This window comes from Caretta caretta, chromosome 15 (genome assembly GCF_965140235.1).
Source record: "Caretta caretta isolate rCarCar2 chromosome 15, rCarCar1.hap1, whole genome shotgun sequence".
Lineage (NCBI taxonomy): Eukaryota > Metazoa > Chordata > Testudines > Cheloniidae > Caretta > Caretta caretta.
The window spans coordinates 29,255,636-29,274,994 of record NC_134220.1 but is presented as its reverse complement, the minus strand read 5'-3'; the positions used below and the strand labels follow the sequence as shown (position 1 = coordinate 29,274,994).

At 48.9% G+C, this 19,359-nt stretch overlaps 1 protein-coding gene across 1 annotated transcript; it reads left to right on the top strand.

Moving 5' to 3' along the window:
• The first annotated feature begins 1,969 nt into the window (after positions 1-1,969).
• TMEM119 (transmembrane protein 119) lies at positions 1,970-15,479 on the top strand. The gene is made up of 2 exons (XM_048821579.2): positions 1,970-2,244; positions 13,207-15,479. The coding sequence occupies exons 1-2, from the start codon at positions 2,011-2,013 to the stop codon at positions 14,119-14,121; spliced, it is 1,149 nt and encodes a 382-aa protein (XP_048677536.2). The 5' UTR covers positions 1,970-2,010; the 3' UTR covers positions 14,122-15,479.
• The last annotated feature ends 3,880 nt before the right edge of the window (positions 15,480-19,359 follow it).

The window sequence follows — 19,359 nt, the reverse complement described above, 5'->3', positions numbered from 1 at the left end:
TTTTTAACTCTTTATTTCTCCTTCGTGAGCCTTGCAAATCACTGGTTCTGAATGCAAGCCTGGCTCTGGAGAGCGATTCCCCTTCCCCCATGTTCTGTACCGCTCTGTCTCCATTGGGAGCAGCGCTGGGTGGCCTGCAGAACATCGAGCTAACTAGAGATACACTTTGCTGAACTCTGTCAGTGGCTCGATGCTAAACTCTTCTGCAGGTGATTGGCAAGTCCAACAGCAATGGGGAAACCAAAAGCAAGGGAAACGGACTGATGGAAGCAGCCCCAGGGTTAGCAGGTCAAAGGCTGACCTTTTGCTTCTGGAATTTTGGATCAAATCCACCCTTAGTTCTCAAGCCAGATGTCTGACCTCCGTTCGGTCTCTGTTAAGCAGTGGTTTAATTAGCAAGGGACCAGCTCCTGAGAGGGGTTTCACGGGGGCTGTATCCTGAAGAGCCTCCTGCTGGCGAACTTCTGTTGATTTCAGCAAGAGCGCGAGGGTGCACTGGGGCCTTTCTGGGGCTGCCCACCAGTTGCCCTGAGCCTGGCAGCCTCTTCTCCAGAGGCCTTGCGGAGGGCCCTAGAGGAGGCCAGAGCCACCCCAAGGGAGTGGGGAGCAGAGCAGCTACTTGCAGAGCCAATGGCTGGTGGGGGAGGATTGTGGGAAGCGTCCTGGGGGAGGAGTGGGGGGGTCCCCTGGAGGGAGGAAGCGTGGAAGGAGTGCAAAGCATCTGCTGCTTCCAGGTAATGTTATAAAAGTATGGATGCCCAGAAGTGGCTGAGACTCTGAGCAGGCTAGCAAGGCCCAGATTTTGCCCAGTTGAGGGCTGCACTGGCAGCTTGCTGGGCACCCTCGGGGGTGGAGCGAACGTGCATCAAAAGGAGCAGTTGGCAGCCGGCCTCCCCTGGATTGCAGAGTGTCGGCCTGCAGAGGTGACCAGTCCCAGGGGCGCTTCTACCGTACGGGGCCACATGTGCTTCGGGGGCTGGGGAGAAGATAGTAATACTGTACCTGGTTTTTAAAGCCATTGCTTTGCATTCAGGGGAACCAAGGGGGTGGATAGGAGAGCAGAGGAGGTGCATGTCCCCAGCATGCTGCCCTCCTTTCTCTGAGAACAGGTGCCCTGGCAGACGTGGGCTCCTCTAGGCCAGGACTGGGAGGAACGGAGGTGGGATGGTGACTAGAGCATGTGTGGGTTAAAATACCTTGCCTGTATGCTGGAGGTGACCAACCCCCTCTGAAGATAACCTCCCCTCAGCATTTTCTTGGGAGGGGGTTCCCCTCTGTATGGGGAGTCCTATCCTGACAGTGGGGGCTCAGGAATGTCCAGCCACGAGGGACCACATGGGAGCATCATGCTGGGCACGTTCCTGGCCGCTGAGCTCTCCTTGCAGCTAGGGGACCCACGGGCAGCTCTCCTAATGTGCTTGGCTTTCTTGGGAGTATGTCAGAAAATCCATAGCCTTCTGCTACTGGTATCTTGGCTGGAGCCAATTAGCCCACGTGGACAAGGTGAAGAACAGCTGTGAGGGATGGCCAGGCGTGCCAAGCCAGGGTTTTATTCCTCCCCCCTCCCCACACTTTCCATCAGAGTATGTAATAAAGCCTTTGTTAGACCCTCCAGCCCCCATCGTCACCCCTAGAGTAATTCAATAGTGGTGCTGTGAAGGGCGTTTGATTTCTGTTCTATCGTGGTGGTTAATGAAGGGGAACTACGAGCGAGAGAGATTTGCTGGAAGGAATTAAAGACAAAACTTTCCCCAGATTGCTTTTGTCTGGGGCTGCAGCTTTGATGGGGCTCGGGCTTTGCCTTTGACAGATCTCCAGTAAAGAACAAGCTCCTTGCCTCTGCCTGGTTCTCTGCCCGCCCCCCTAGCTCCCCCTTTGCAGATGTGGGAGTGAAAGCTCAGGGCTTCCCAAGATTGGAGGGAGCTGCCAGCAGGCGGGGGAGACACTGAGGGTCTCCCCGCCCCCCCTTCTCTCCCTCCCTTGTCCCCACATGAAACCAGCCTAGCCTTAATGAAAACAAGCTGCTCCAATGCGATCCTAGCCAGTGAGCTCAAGGCTGCAGAGGAGGAGGGCTCCAGGCTGGGCTCAGATAGACACCATCCCAAGGAGCCAGAAGAAACTGGGCTAGGAGTGCAGGACAAGCAAACTTTTCCCCTTTGCTTTTACATTCTTTCAGGCCCTGCAGACGGACACCCCCCCCTGCCCCCCGGCAGGAGGGTGCTGGGAGACTTTAACCTACAGCTGGTGAGTACATGCAATGCCCCCATCTTTCAGATCCTTCACTTCGCTTTACAATATTTAATCTACAAACAAAATTGCATTGGATTCCCCCCTCCCCCCAGCAACCTTCTCTTTTCCTTTTTTGAACTCCTCACCGCAGCACAGTCCTGGGCTGATTTTACTGTTTCTTTGCCATAGATCTAGATATTTATTTTTCCCAGTGTGTTGATGTTAGGATTTCATGCTCATCTGTGAACCAAGTTGAGTGTGCTCAGCTAGACAGGCATGTTGGCGGAGTTCTGTTTGGAATAATTGTTCAGTATGGTGCATAGATTTCATATTGGAGTTGCTTACAGAATACCAGTGAAAGACAAAGGGAGCCAGATGCTTCGCTTTGGACCCTTCCAAGAAGTTCTCAAGTGCCACTGAAATGAGCCAACTAAGCTTGCTGGGCAAAGCAGGGTGCCTGTGTGAGAGGCCAGATATGCATTTGCATGAAGGTAGCAGAACTCAGTGGGTTGTGGGGGGGAAAAAAGGGGGTTGCCAAAAAGAGGAAAATTGTGTTAGATTTGCTTCCTTTGCTTTGCAGTTAAAAATCTCTGCTGTGGATCGAAGCAGGCATTTGCGGGGAGAGGAGTGTGCTGGGGGCTCAGGGGGAAATTTGGGGGGGGTACATTATGCTACTGGGGAGGAGTTTGGAAGTGGATACGATGGGACTCAGGGAGGGGCTTGGGGATATATAGGGTGTGATTGGACAGGAGTTTGGGGGCAATATGCTGGGGATTTGTGCAGGAGGGCTGGGGGAGGGAACGCACTCTGGCTTTTGGATAGGCAATGTGGCGGAGAAATGAGCTGCCTGGACAGCGGGCGCTCAGCGTTCCACGTCTCCGTTCTTTCTTGTAGTCCAAGGAACATGGCCCAAGCAGCGTGTGCTGAGGGGTACGACGGCTGGGTAGGACCGACCCACCTAACGGGGAGTAATTTGGGTGCAGGCAGGTTTTGGGTGGCAGGGGAAGAGAGTGAAAATTTGCAGCTTCCCCCTGTTCTCTTTTTGCCCAAGCTGCACGTGGCAAACCGTTGAACAGAGTTGAACATTTTAAAGGTGGGGGGAAGAGAAGTGGGGCTTGGCCTTCTCTTTGCGTTAAGCTTCAGTGGCTGAAACCTGCTGCGGCTCCCTTCATAGCTCAAGGCTACTAGATGGCTTCTTAATTTTGTTGAAGCCAGGAGGGCCAGAAAAGTCCCGGTCGGCTTTCTGTGCCGCCTTCTCACTGCTGCACCAACGGAAACTTTGGGGGGGAAGCCAACACTGAACTAAATAACACAAAAAAAAAAAAGGGGGGAAAACTTCACTGCAAACGGAGCTTACAACGTAATCCAAGTGGTACTGAAGCCATTCAGGGCTTCGGGTCTGCTGCAGCAAAACTGGCTCTGAGATGAATGTGGCGTCAATGCAGACTCCTGGTGAAGCCAGTGGGAGTTTTGCCTGAATAACGACTGCAGGCTGGAAGTATAATATCCCTTATCTTGGCGGAAGTGGGGCAAGCCATAAAGTTTAGCTCCAGATCTGAAGCTTCCCCGCCCCCCCCCGAATTTAGGGCGTGGGTGGTTTCATCATGTTGATCTGGGCCCAGGTCTAGTTCCTTAATTCCGTTTTTGTTCAGTGCTTTATAATGCTGTGTGAACGAAGGCTAAGTGGTAATCATGATTCGTCTCCTCATTTCTCCTGTTGGTCCGTGCTCGTGGCTTTTTTTGCTATGTAGTTAAGGGTCGCAATGCAGCTCCTGGGTCCAGGAGAAGAAGGTGGGGCTGGGGGACAAGGCGACTAAATGGGAGTTACAAAACAAACACGTGTTCACAAAATAAACAAATCTGATTTAAAAAAATGCCAGTAATAGCAGGTAAGAAGGACCCTAGCGCCCCTGAGAGCGGCTGCTTGCTTTGCTGGTTGCCATGACTCTGGCCTTCATAACAAAACCCTGGCTCCTCTGGCTCACTTTGGAGAAGTTGGGATCTGGATTCAAAGTTTGCAGCTTGAGCTGGTCTCAAGCACGCACCTGGGTGACCACAGCATCAGGTGCTCCTTTCCTCCTTGCTAGCTGCAAGCCTCTTTGCAAAGATGGGAGAGGAGAGACTCTGGTCCTTTTTTCTATGTTTGAATGGGAACTGGATTTTGGGGGGAGTTACTGTGGTGTGTTTTTAAAGTGCAGCTTCTGTTTTCTTTTAATTTTTTTCAAAATATGTTTTCTTTTGTTTAAAATCAGCTTTTTTTTAAAAAAGAAGATGAGGGTGGGGTGGGGTGGGGGGCATTGAAACTGGGGATGGGCACACTGGGAATGGAGAGCAGCTAGGTCCTGGGGGTTCCCTGTGGGCTGACTGCTGGGGCAAGGAAGGCAGGGGACTCTCCTGCTGCTGCCCGTCTATGGAACGTGGACACGCTCCAGGGTGGCCGGGTGACTGTTCTTTGTAGCCCATCGCATGTAGAGAGGGAAAAATAGAACCGCTAATGGCTAAACTAACCCAGAGCAAGGCTGTTGGTTCTTTAGCTATTTCTCTGGCACCTCAAGATCTTTATCCTCAAAACACGCACCCCTGTGAGGGAGGACACTGCCTCAGTTTCCCCATCTGTAAAATAAAGCTAGAGAGTGGCCTAAATTGGCACAAGAGATCTGGGAAATGAACCCTCATCTCCTGCGCCACGGGCCAGCACCCTAACCACAGGGCCATCTTTCCTCTGAGCTCTTTCACTGAGCCAGCTGGTGATCAATGGAGGTGAGTTCAGGCTTATAATCGCTTCTCCTTTAGGAGCGGGACAGTGGCGAGAGCTGGGTGAGGTGTTGGCTGAAAGCTGACTCGGCTGTGAGGATGCTAGGTTACACCCTGCCTGACCACATGAGAGCTATGCAGATCAGGGTGGTGTGGGGGGAGTGACAACACAGCAGGGCTGAGGTGTGGATTGGCATGTCTGTTTGCATAGCTCTGTCTAGATTACACTGATCCCAGGTTAAATCCATCCCAGCAAAGAGAATGGGGGAGGATAACACAAAAGGGCTGAAACAATGGAGGGGAAACCCCTCCCTAAATTAATCAGCTAGCTGGGTTGGTCTAGATACACCTAGGTGCCCATCCTTGGGTCAATACTTGTGAGCATTTAGCTATCTGAGACCGGCTGGTCTCAGCATTCCCTCCTGTCCTGCCTAGGGGAGAGGTGAGATCAGAGGTGGAGTGCGCTCCCAGTCGGGGAGAAATACCTCTTCCTTGTGTAGTTTGCTTGAGGGAAGCTACAGGTGTCCATTCTGGTCTATCCGTGTCTCTGATCATCCCTCGGTGGCTTGCGGCCCATGCAGCTTGGAGAGCAAGAAGCTGCCTGTGTCTTTCCTGTTGAGGGTTAAAGCTGGTTGCCTGGGAGGTGTGGGGACAGCAAATATGGACCTTGAAGTTGCCAAGCCAACTGTTTTACGCTGGTCCTGCCATCCCAGATCCTCCCATATGAACTGGCAGGGTGCAGTGACCCCCATGCAATTCGGGAGTGGGCAAAAGGGGAAATGCTGTTTGTTGCGATGACCTGCAGCAGGGTCAGGCCATGAAACAGCCTTGGCAGAACATGGAGATCTGAGGTCACACTCCACACATCTCGAGAGCTGTTCCTGCCTCCTGCAGGGTAATGCACATGCATCCCCGCTCACCAAGCACCACTGCACGTTGCCTGGTGAGCCAAAATATCTGGCTCTGTGATTGCAGGGAAATCCGGGTTTGCTGGCAGGGCAGGCGTCCCCCCCCAGGCTAACCTTGCCTCTAGCATGAAGGGGCTAATCCCATTCAACAGCAGCTGGGAGAATTGAATGATTCTGCCAGTACAGCTCCCGCGCTATTGGCCAGGGAGAGCTCACACCCAGGATCGGGGTAGTGCAGACAAGGCTCCAGCAGCTTCTGGTGGCGGTTTTTGCCTTCTGCACCCATTTACCAACGAAAAGGCCGTTTGCACTCGTCACTCCGGTAATGGAACGGGGACCCACAACTCACTTCACAAAGGCTTGTTCAAGGGCCAGCCGATGCGGCAGCATTTGGTTACTGTCTGTGCCCCGGTACCCGACGCCATCCCGTCCCTGTTGCACCACTTCTACTGATGTAATGCAGACATTCGACAGGGCAGCAAGGAAGCTGGGAAACGGCCTTTGTTATCGCTTTAATATACCCCCAGTGCCCACAGGGAAACATAACTTGTACAAAGAACTGCCAAAGGTCACGTGTAATGTCCTTCTCTGCTGGGCACAGCCCCGTTTCCTCCAGACAAATGGAAAAACATAAGTGCATCTTACATCTTATTTTACATCATTCCTGATGAAGAGTGTGGGGGCACTGGCAGCCTTTGTTCGCTGAACACGCCAGGTCTTCCTGTAATGCCTCTGTTCAAGCCACACGGGGTCAAGACAGCAAAAGTCACTGCTCTCATAGGCACCTGGCAAACATTACCCTCTTGTCCTCCACCGGATCAAAAGATGTAATATACTTAAGTGGTCCTGCTGGCAGTTTGTTTCACGGCTGCTGGTGTAAGTGCCGTCCGGGGCTGTCTGAAATGCTGTTCGTAGCAAGGATCCTGGCAACTGAGGCATTGTAGGGGTGTCTGAGGATATTCTCCTGGCCCACTAGGTGCTAATCTGAAGTGTTTGTCAGGGGGTGGAGATGGATGGCAGGAGAGAGATCACTTGATTGTTACCTGTTAGGTTCACTCCCTCTGGGGCACCTGGCATTGGCCACTGTCGGTAGACAGGATACTGGGCTGGATGGACCTTTGGTCTGACCCAGTATGGCCATTGTTATGTTCTTATGTTCGTGAGCTTCACCAATTCTTTGAGTTGATCCACATTAAAGGACAGGGACAATTTACACAAAGGTTTCCCCTCCCCACACTCAATCTCTCTCCTAAATTAGCAGGCTTTGCAGGGCTAGAAGGAGAGATTCTCATGCATTTAGGATTGCCCAGCTCTTCAGAGCACTGTGGTCAGCACAACCCAGATTGGTACCTAAGAGGGACAGAGAGATGTTTGCAGGCTCCCCGCTACCAGCTCCACCACCAAGACCCTCCCAATGACCAACACCTTCAGATTAGCACCTAGAGGCTAGGGACGCCATTCCTTACCCATCCTAGCTAAAAGCCATTAATGGACTTAACCTCTATGAATTTATCCAGTTCTCTTTTAAACCCTGTTATAGTCCTAGCCTTCACAACCTCCTGAGGCAAGGAGTTCCATAGGTTGACTGTGCACTCAGTGAAGAAGAAGTTCCTTTTATTTGCTTTAAACCTGCTACCCATTAATTTCATTTGGTGGCCCCTAGTTCTTACATTATGGGAACAAATAAATAACTTTTCCTTATTCATTTTCTCCACACCACTCATGATTTTATAGACCTCTATCATATCCCCCCTTAGTCTCCTCTTTTCCAAGCTGAAAAGTCCTAGCCTCTTTAATCTCTCCTCATATGGGACCCGTTCCAAACCCCTAATCATTTTAGTTGCCCTTTTCTGAACCTTTTCTAATGCCAGCTGAGATGAGGGGACCACATCTGTATGCAGTATTCATGATGTGGGTGTACCATGGATTTGTATAAGGGCAATAAGATATTCTCCGTCTTATTCTCTATCCCTTTTTTAATGATTCCTAACGTCCCGTTTGCTTTTTTGACTGCTGCTGCACACTGCGTGGATGTCTTCAGAGAACTAGCCACGATGACTCCAAGCTTCCACTGGGTTCTTATTAAAGCAAACCAGCTCTCCCATGAGCTGTGAGAGTGACTTTGCAAGGAGCTGCAGGCAGAATCGCTTCCACTAATTCCATCCCAGGTTTGAAGCCTGGCATGCTCAGATGGAACAAATCACCCCCCAGATTTCAGTAACGATCTAATAGGAAATGAGAACACTTCGCATTGGCTGGGGCGTCAATTGCAGCCAATTTGAAAAGGGCCATCTGCACAATTTTAGATTGGGAGGAGGTACCTGAAGTCCCATTTCTGCCCCTGGTAAAACTGAGAGCTTCTTCTCGTAGTCTGGAGTTTTGGCGGTCTGTGATCTGTCTTCCACCAATGAGTTATCTGAAGCTGACCATGCTCATATGTGCAGCTCACATCTTCCAGCGCCCACGTTACACTCCGCTTAAAATTACTGCTGTGGTTTTGTCCGCCCTGTTTCTTTTGTTGCTCTTCTCATGCTTTCCAAACTCCCAGAAAGCCATGCTTCAAACCCAGAGCTACTCTGGAGTGGGCTCTGGCTCTCTATCGGCATGCAAGAGGTCACTCAGGCAGCAATTCAACAAGCGCTTCCAGAAATGTGAGCTCTTAGCCCGAAAAGCTTCTGACTTGCTGTTTCTCCTAGCCCTAGAGCTGAAATGTGTTTTTCATACCCATTTGTGTAAAATGTAATAAATGATAGAATACGTGACGTGAGCTGGTTAGCTCCTAGTGGCCTCAGTTCAGGAAAACATCCCCATCCAGTGCAGCACAATTGAATTCAATGGGACTTAAGTGCATATTAAAGTTAAGCACGTGTTTAAGTGCTCTCCTGAATAGGTATGAACCTTAGCACATGGCCTTGCAAACTTGAATGAGCTACAGATGTAGTACTGTCTCTAGCTAAGGGATGAGGGGCAGTGCAGCATCAGAAACTTGCCCTGGTACCTGTGCCGTGGATGTTCTCCGAGTGGTGCCATTCTGGGACTATTTACAGCAATAATGTTCGTGGGGAGTTCAATCATTGTCTGAATCTATTTCTAACCATGCATGAGGCTGATGATCATTGCACCATTGTTTACTAATTGTCAGAGCCACGTGTATAGCTAGAACAAAGTGTGGAACGGATCAGTGGAGCTGCACGTTTGCCCTTCTGCAGTTAAGTCTGTTCGAAGTTTCCATTGTCAATCTCAGGTTTCAGGAATTTATTAATCAGCCAAACTAATTTTGCTTGCGCCAGAATCTTGGCAGGCAGCACTCCCACCCCAGCAGTGCATTTATAAAGAACACTAAACTTAGGGGGGGAAATCGTTTCATCTGTTTTTCATCTGGTTTTCAAGTATGTCAGCGTAAAACAAATGGAATGTTGCACTTTACGATGTTTCTTTGCAATCACAAAAATGAAATCAAAGTTCAGGCTAGTTTTTCTTTAAGAAATGTAACTTGGCAAGTAACTCGGTGCCTAAAATAATCAACAGGCTTTTGTTATTTTGGAAACAAATGGCAAAAGCAATGCCATTAAACTTTTCAAAGGGGCTGCTTGGTAGCTATCGTGTCTGCTTTGAATAGGATAATGTATGCGTCCTCCTTTTTAATAGCAAATTTATTTAAGTAAATGTAGTTTTGTCTCAGACATGATTTAAAAGAAAACGCCCTAATTTTCACTCCATTGGGGTTTATTGAATAAATAACATTTTTAAAAACGTGTCTTTAATGGCTAGATTAGACTCCATCTCCATCGAAATGTTCTGATCTTATTGGTTCAGTATCCCTATAACCGATGTGATAGGTAAACAGATTGCAAAATTCTTGTATTGGTCATTTGCAAATATTCAGGAATTTCTGAGTGAAATTCCCTCTATTTTTGCTGCCTGTTGACGCACTGATTTCAGGTGAGCTTCTCTTACTAGATGTTCCATTCTATGCATCCGATGAAGTGAGCTGTAGCCCACGAAAGCTTATGCTCAAATAAATTTGTTAGTCTCTAAGGTGCCACAAGTCCTCCTTTTCTTTTCACAGAGTAAGGTGCTAGTCAGCAATGAGCAGGGGTAGCAGAATCGGATGCTCTCGGTGAAATACACTCCAGCACAATGCCCCTTGCAGATCTTAAAGGAGCCCTCGGCTCTGTGCTAGGCCAAAGCGAACAGCTCTCCAACAGTGCATTGCAAATATTCAAAATGTGCAGCTTACTCCATGTTGGGGAAATGGTGTCCATGTTCCCTGATTGAAAGGTTTCTGAGCCAGCCAGGGCTGTGTGAATGCTGGAGTTTATTATTAATACATTATTAGTCATTGGCATTTGCTTGTGGCTCCTGATTCGATGATTGATGTGACCAGCCAACGCTGTGCAAGCGGCATGTTGTGACTCTTGGATGTTGTTATTGAAAATTGTCCCGGGAAAGAGAGTCCTACGGCAGGGTGGGGTGGCAGTGCTCTCTGTGTGTGTGTGTGTGTGTGCGTGTGTGTTGTGGGGGTGGAGAGGGGAGTCCCTAAGGGGTTGCAGACCTGGCAATAAAAAGGGTGTTTCCTATTGAGCTGGGTTGCTGTAGGGTGCAGTGCTGCTCCCAGATTAAGATAAGGACCACTTAAAGACCTCTACGGTGGGTGATAAATCCAGTCTTTCGGTGCCATCCGCTGGTGGTCTGCCCAACCGTGTGTTCTGCCCAATTGTATGGCAAGAGCAACCAGTCAAGCATACTTTAGTCTGGCAGCCTGGAGGTCGGGACACCCCTTTATCAAGGCCTGCGAGCAAGGGGCTGTACCTGGAAGGGCGTGGCCTGCTGCCACCAACAGTCGAGGGATTAGTTAAAGGGCTAAAACCATGGCTGGGCAGGTGTGCACTGGCCCCCCCCCCCCCCCCCGACACACATTCACATCGCGCAGTGTGGCACGCTCCCAACCCTGGCCACAGACAGCTCTCCCAGGGCCCGATCCTTTCAAGGCCCAGGGACCCCCCCCAACCCCTGGCCACAGACAGCTCTCCCAGGGCCCGATCCTTTCAAGGCCCAGGGACCCCCCCAACCCTGGCCACAGACAGCTCTCCCAGGGCCCGATCCTTTCAAGGCCCAGGGACCCCCCCAACCCTGGCCACAGACAGCTCTCCCAGGGCCCGATCCTTTCAAGGCCCAGGGACCCCCAGAGTCCCTCAAGCTGCAAACGCACTACACAGGCTACTATTTAAAGAGCCCGGCCTCCTGGCTTCCCCATCTGGCTTCTGCTTGGTAAGGGAGTTTGCAGTGCATGGCTGGGAAGAACTGTAATCGACAGGGGAGCACAGCGTACGCTTCTTCCCCATAAAAATAAGTAAGCGGGAATGATTTGTCAGTTTCCTGGGGTGTGCCTGTGTGTTATCTTTTGCAAATGCACTTTCTGTTGTGAGACATGCCCAGGCCTCACGGCGCTTAAAGTAATTTATTGCCAGGTCTGGTTTCCACCAGAAGTATCTTTATAGCTGCGAGAACGCACAGAGCTTCCCAGGGTCTAGTGCAAGCTACACAGCATCAGCCTCCCAGCCCTTCCCCTCGTTAAAGGTGGGTTTGAGAAATAGCCCGGCACAAGCAAAGTCTGGTCGCTGGGAGTTCCAGGGGGTTGTAGCCTCCAGAACAGGGGCCTCATCAAGGAAGCAGGATACACTGTGTTTGGAGGTCTTGTGTCAAACCACTGCTTAAACTGAGCACCCTGTTTTCTGGTTGGCCTGGGAGGCTTCCTCCTAGCAGAGGTCCCCGTGGTTAGAAAACACGCGGGGCTGAGTTAATGCTGCTGTGGTGGTCTCCATTGCGAGATTCCGTGGGCGTGGCGGTGGTGATGCACCTTCTGACAGTCGCACCCTGCCACTGGCTGAATGTCGTTGCTCGTCAGTGAGGGGAGGAAACAGTGGCTGGGGAAGTTCCAGACAACTTGGTCAATGGGCTGAAGGGTGGAAGCCCAGCCCCGCTTTCTTGGAGGTGCAAATCGGAGCTGCGCTCCTGAAAATTGGCCCCAATCGTCCTCCCTTACGGAAAAAGGAAGCAAAACGAAGTAGAGGGTTTGGAGCTTGTTGGGTAGGAGATTTTTGGATGCATGTCCACCTGTGTCTGGTTGTGTGGGAATGCACATGTACAAGGGGGGCGGGGGGTTGGTTCTCATAGTCTTCTCCCATCCCCAAACTGAGGAAACTGACCAGAGGGAGTCACTCCCTGCACCTCCCTTCCTCGGCATTCAGCGAGCTGTCTCCACAGTGCTCCTAGGCCGTGGTGAGCCACCGAAGGGACCAGGCTTAGGATCGGAACTCAGTTCTGGCGAGGGGCAGGTGTCCCATTGCCATGACTCGACTGTGGCGTCTGTCATACGCAGTGTTTGCCCTTTATTGCTGGAGATTTCCTATGGGCAATACATCTATGCAACATGAATAATGAAAAGCTTGTGATGTAGCTAGCGGTGTAGAGGTCATGGGGGGGGGGGTTTGGGGTTGAAATATCAACAGTAGCCATGTGCTTTCTGCAAGATCATGAAAATTTCACTCGGGATGAGCAGGTGCTGAGGGCCCAGGGGCTGAGACGCACAGCTCTAGAAAGTGCCACTTCTTCCTCCTGCTTCTCTGTCCTCACCGTTTCCTGAAGCTCTGGCTGATGTTTAAAGCAATAATGTCCCGAGAGCTGCTTTTCCCACCCTTTCTCTGTAATTTATTATAGCGGTACCTGATAGCCATTCTATAGTTAAAGTTACGTTTTAATGTGGGTTGATCATGATTTATGAATTCCTGTTTCTCTCCGAAAGCCTGAGGCCAATCCATGTGAAATTTCACTCTGGGTCCTTTGAGTTTTCTGGCCAGGGTTTTCTTTGGTTTCTCATCATAAATGTTTAATAGAAAGTCTCTGAAATGGGGCTGTGGCTGAAATTTCTCCTTGGAAGCCCTCCTATGTCTTAAAGACCCATGCCCCCCAAATAAACCCCCCACCATACTCCAGCTACATAAAACGTAGCAGAGGGATGAACCTACTGCGCCCCTCCCCCAAACCACCCACCCCCAATTAAAGCATCAAAATAAACCTAGGAAATGAATACACCCGAATGGTTGCTGAGAAGCAGCCAGGATGGCTACACAAGCAACCTACCTGGCACAAACCACAAAATCAAGGGCATGAAAAGTGAAGCTACCTGCCACGTCGCACCCTTCATTCTTTTACCCAGAAGCACACGCCATACCATTGTCACAACTCCCAGGTACTGGAACTTTGCCCAGGACAGATACTAACTTGTCCCTGTTTTCTCTCTGTTTTGTGGCAGATTCCGGTCTGGGAAATGGCTGCTTCAGCTATTGTCTGTGTGCTCCTTATGCTCATGGCACCTCTGTGCACCACGCGATCGACACGCATCCAGGCGACTGTCCTGGATGATAACGGTGGGAGTGGAGACAATCCAGGTACCTCCATCCCCCCCTCTGCGAGCGCGAATTTGGGGGTGAGTCCTACATCCGGGACTATTGCTGTGAATTCTGTCAATGGCACCTTGACTTCAGTCAACATCTTCAATAGGATTGTGAATTTCTTTAAAGAGTACATGCTGCTAATCATTGTGGTGGGGTCCTTAGTTTTTGTGCTGCTCTTCATTATATGTGCCGCCGTCATCGTCCGGCAGAAACACAAGGCCTCTGCCTATTACCCATCGTCATTTCCTAAGAAAAAGTACGTGGACCAGAATGACAGATCAGGGGGTGCCAAAGCTTTCAACGAAGTTCCTGAAAAGGCTCCCGAGACCCACCCGGAGGAGCCCGTGGACTCATCCAAACAGCTGCAAGCTGATATTTTGGCTGCTGCCCAGAACTTGAAATCCCCAGCCAAGGTCTCCATGGCAAATGGAGATGGGACCAAAATAGAGGATAAGCCCCAAAAAGAACAGGAGGAAGGGACCAAAGTGGAGGACAACAGACAAACAGCTGAGTGTGTTTCCAAAGAACAGGTGGCTCCCCAGGAGAAAGCTGAACCAGCAAAAGAGATGCCAGCTCCAAGTTGCGCAGCAGAAACGGAGACCAAAGGAGAAGAACCTCCCTCCACTGAGGAAGTTCAGCAGGCCAATGAGTCCTCGCCAGAAGAGCCCAAAGAATGCCCCGTGGCTGCCGATCCCATCGTGCAAACCCCTGAAGGTGAGAAGCAAGATGTGTCTGTTCCGGCGGCTCCCGATACCAGTGTTGCCGGTGTCTAACACAGGAACTCGGGCGCTAGAAAAACGGACCTTCGTTCTTGAACAATGCTAAAGCAGCGGACAATCACCATTCATCAGCAGACCACGTTATTGATTTGGAAATTGATTCAACACGCGACAGACTATTTTTCTATTAAGTGGGCACAATAGATACCCCTGTCATTATACCAGCCATGGTGCCCAGCTGAATATCAAAACAGATTCGATTTAGTACACTGTATTTTACATTAACAGACCGTTCCGTTACTGTGTAATTGCTCAGTAGCTCTCACTTTCAGTAAGTACATATGCAGGGGTTAGAGGTGGGCGTGATCAGAATCCATGACCTAGCTTTCAGGGTGAGTGACAGATCCAGAATGAAATGTTGGGGCTTAAGCCTGTCTTGAATAGTGGCCTTTAATTATAGATGGTATGACCAGCCATTTATATGGCACAAATCCTACAGGTCCTTACCCAGGTATCTAGGGGAAATCAATGGGAGTTTTGCCTGAATAAAAACTGTGTGAGCATCTATGGATTTGAACTCTACTTGGTGGGAAATCTAGGGCTTTTATCCATTAGGGTCAACATATAGTTCCAGAAGAATTTCCAGGCAATTCTTTGTTCTCTGTAAAATAAGCTGTTGCTGGCTTTCTTGCAAATGTTATTTTTCTAATTCATTTTTATACTATTCGATGGAGGACTTTGGGTGGAAAAGAAATTGTGTGTGTGGAGAGAGTGACTCTAGATGGGATTTTCGGATCTCACCCTCTCGACTAGTCTGAAAAGAGGGGGGTGCTTCATACAAGGGGCAACTGGACCATGTAATTCCATCTAGTGTGAAGAATCTTGTTTTCAAACATAACTTCAGACTTTTTGTCTGGCATCGTAAAGGCTTTACCAATATTTATGACCACCTGTGATATTTTTTTCCCCAAACATCCTGATCTTCAAAGAACTATAAGATGGAACCTGCAGCTCTTTGTAGACTTCCACAACTGATAGACTTTTACAGTTGTTTTCTTTGGCCTCCATATTTTGTTGCAGTGTATAATAATAATAATTAAGTATAGATTAAAAAGAGTAAGCTTCTTTATATCCACTGATTAACTGTTCCATAAAGATGTTAATATGACTCAAAGAAATATATTTTACTCAGGGTTTCCATTTAAAAAAACAACACAATCATAACAACTTGACTAAAGATACTAGGTAATGGAGGGCGGAGAAAGCGAAATCTAATGCTAAGAAGTTAGCGTTTAATTTTTATGCCAACATTCCACTGATTTCTTAAACAAGAAAATTCCTGTTTGCAATTTTATTTGTTTTTTTTCTTACCTCCCTTTTCTACCATTATTAATAAAGAAATTTTCTATGCAGATTTGTTTTGTTTCTGTGGCCTTGAAGATGAGGAGGGTGACTTGTTAGTTTGGTAATTGTATGTTTGTTTTATGGGGCTGCTAAGAGCCCTTGTCATGCTGTCTGGAGTAGTTCACAACCATGAGTGCCTACCTCAGGGCGGACGGTCAGAAACAGGGCAGACACCTCCACTGGCAGTATGTTCTGTAGTGAAATTTCACCAAGCCAGTAAAGCGCTCCAGTCGTACACATAACAGTCCTACCAGGGAGTCGCAGACCGTTCCCTTAGACTCTCCAGTCTATCTTGCCACCCAGGCACGCTGGACTTAGTGACAAATAGAACAGGAGGACTTGTGGCACCTTAGAGACTAACAAATTTTTTTGAGCATAAGCTTTCATGAGCTACAGCTCACTTCATCGGATGCATTCAGTGGAAAATACAGGGGGAGATTTATATACATAGAGAACATGAAACAATGGGTGTTACCATACACACTGTAATGAGAGCGATCAGGTAAGGTGAGCATTACCAGCAGGAGAGAGGAAACAAACAAAAAAACCAAACAACCTTTTGTAGTGATAATCAAAGTTGGCCATTTCCAGCAGTTGACAAGAATGTGTGAGGAACGGGGGGGGGGGGGGGGGGGGAATAAACATGGGGAAATAGTTTTACTTTGTGTAATGACACATCCACTCCCAGTCTTTATTCAAGCCTAATTGGTCACTTACACCAAAAATCACTAAATATTCAGATTGCTTCCAGTCCCAGGAGACCAGTCACTTACCCAGACCAATTGGTACCCTAGATCTTACACCAAAGACAACAAGCCAATCCTGTAATAAACTATCTAAAGGGTTACTAACTAGGAAAAAGAAATGAGAGTTTTTTACAGGTTAAAGTAGCAAACATATACACAAAGGAGTTACCATCTAAGGTTCCTAAAGATGACAGAGACATGGTAATCTGTCAATTCAAAATGTCTTTCAGGACAGACCCATGGGTAACCCCAGGAGTTCTCTGCCTTAGTTCAATATCTCTGGCCCTGTGAGAGTTCAAACAGTATAGAGAGGAAAAATCTTCATGTCAACTATTTTTATGTCCCTCTTCTGGCAGTCAGATCAATAGGACAAGGCCTTCTGCACATACTTCTCCATGGGTGGATGGGGCAATTAACAAAGTTTTTGTTTTATGATGGGGGGGAAAGGGGTAATTCCCATTCCTGGATTCACAAGTGCAGAGCAAACATTTTCAAAGTTATAAATCAAAACCAACATATTTCCTTATAGCGTGGAATATAGGCATTACAAGTGAGATTAATGCACGCAGCAATTTACACACATTTCATAGAGTCTAAATACTTTCTCATAAGACTAACACCTATTTTGAACAAAACTAATCTAGAGGTGAGCTGGTTTGGTTTCCAGCTATGAGTTTGCCAGTTCTTAGCTAATGCCTATGCCCTTGGCCAAAGCTGGCACTTGGTTTACTAGTGTCACAGTCCCAACCAAGAGCAAGGCTCAAGATTTTGTGCATACATTGCATACAAATATATGCCTGGCTACACCACATCAGGCAATCTGCCTACCAACTGCCACCCCACCCATCCCTTGTGATTCATTATCTGTCCAGACATCCTAAATAGTAGCAAACAATTTTAGTGGCGACTTCTGCTTAAACCTCAGAATGTCTCAGTGCCACGTCTGGAAAAAGCCGCCTTAAATATGTTTCTCCCTTGGGATTAAAACAGGAAATAGCTGGCATAGCTCTGGCCATAGGAAAGAGCTGAGTGGGAACAGCTGAAAGGCCTTAGGACTGATTTCCTTTGCTTTTAGCCTGGTTCTCTGCAGGCTAGTAATGCTGGAGGGTAAGGGGAGCGTGAATGGGGATTAGTCACTGCAGTAAGACAGGACTCGTTCCTGGAAGACAACAGGTTTCAGAGGAGCAGCCGTGTTAGTCTGTATTTGCAAAAAGAACAGGAGGACTTATGGCACCTTAGAGAGATTTTCAAATGGATTTCTCTCTATTTCAGTCCCGGTGTCGCTGCAGCAGCTGCCCAATTAAAGAGTGAGCCAGCAAGGCTGAGATAAAGGGTACAAGCAAATCAGCACTTTTTCTACTCTCCAGATTTTGGGCAATGTTTTGCTCTCCATTTCACCTGTGTGAATCCCCCACTGGCTTCGCTGGTATGAGGGATTCACAGCTGTAGAACAGCAGAGATTGGCCCTCCGCAAGTTTATTGTGTTCCTGGGGGACCCCTGCGGTCAGGGCCCCCTCTCAGCCCACACCTACAGCCTCCTTCACCTGCAGTTTTGCTGCAACCACTCCTGACCTGATGATCCAACTCCCTGATCCTACAGTGAGCTATGAATGGGGAGAGCATGGCAGGACTGGACCTTAAGGGCTCAGGCCCAGATCCTCAGAGGTATTTAGGTGCCTGGCTTCCATAGGTTAGGGGATCTGGGCCTCAGGCTCTACCCCAGGGCCAAGCATTCCACCAGCTGATGTCAAACGTTCAGAGCTGGATCCAAACACCTCCCTTTGTGGCTTGCAGGAGTATCTGGAGCTGGGGCTTTCTTTGGCCTCACTGCAGAGATGGAAATCAGCAAGGATGTCTGGAGCTGGATTCAAAACATACAGAGTTTGGAGTACCCTGTCAGCTGGAGTATGGTGTAAATCTCAGAGGAAGGATAAGGGAAGGGGAAATTTATTGAGGGTTGTACCCCTAAGTGTAGTGGATGAAATGACTAAAACCTTGGATGGAAAGATCAGGATGAACTCCATGGACAGTGGGATCATCTCTCAAGTGAAGAAGAGGGGGAGCTCCGATGCTTTGAATGTCTGAACTAGATTGCACAGATCCCTGGAGAGTAAGGGACATCCCGAGTTCCCACCCTCTCTCCAGGAGGTGGGCTAGATGGGATGTAATAAGCCTTTTCCACCTCTAATTACTATAGTCTTCAGCTGTGGACAATAATGAATGCAAATAAGACCTCAGCAGAGCTGGTCAAGGGGGCAAAACAAGAACATAATCCACACCTGAGCCCAGCAGTTCCTGCTCTATCCAAAGCGTGTGTGTGTGTAGCTGGAAGGCAACTGCAATCTTTGTCACATGGAAAAGCACAAAAGAGGTAGGGGATATTCATGAGTCAACTAAGGTGTTATAAATACAGGGGAGTTTTTTAAAGTCCTTTTAGCTCTGCAAAGAAGTAGCTCCTTACTAAACCCTGGAGTCTTAACCAAGCTGTTGCAAAACTCAGAAGCTCCCCTGGTTGGCCCCTCGCTAGGAGAGTGTGGGGTGGGGGCAGCGTATGAGGGGTGGACACATCTGTGAATGTGTGTAGGTATGGGGGAAGTGCATGCTGGCACGTGGGCCATGTGTACATGCCTGTGTGTGAGGCTGTGCCTGTAGGGGCACGTGCATGTGGCTAGGCACGTTTGCGGGGGCACGCACAAACCTTTCCCGTTGTTCCTCCTTGCTGGATTGAACCATCGCATCAGAACCTCTCTCCCAGCTGGGATGACATGGCTTTCTGAAGCATTCCCTTGGTTTTAAACATTCCCTGTCACACTGTGGTTTAAATAGAGCCATTCTGAAGCAATTGTGGTCACTTTAATAAACAGCTGCAACACAATCAAATTAATAGTCAAAATGCTCTTAATACACCTCCTGTGTGCCCAGCCAACGGAACCAGAACAGGGCCACTTCCACACGCTCCCTCCACTGACCCACCTTCCCTGCCTCTCTACATTCTCTGTGTTTTATTCCAAGGCCTTTGCTACAACTCGGAGTTCTCCCCCACCATTCAACGCTCAGTTCTGCCATAGGCCTCGCTCCTTTCAGTGCATTTCTATCATTAGTTCACAGTCGCTTCCCCTCTAATATGGGAGCGCTCAGACTC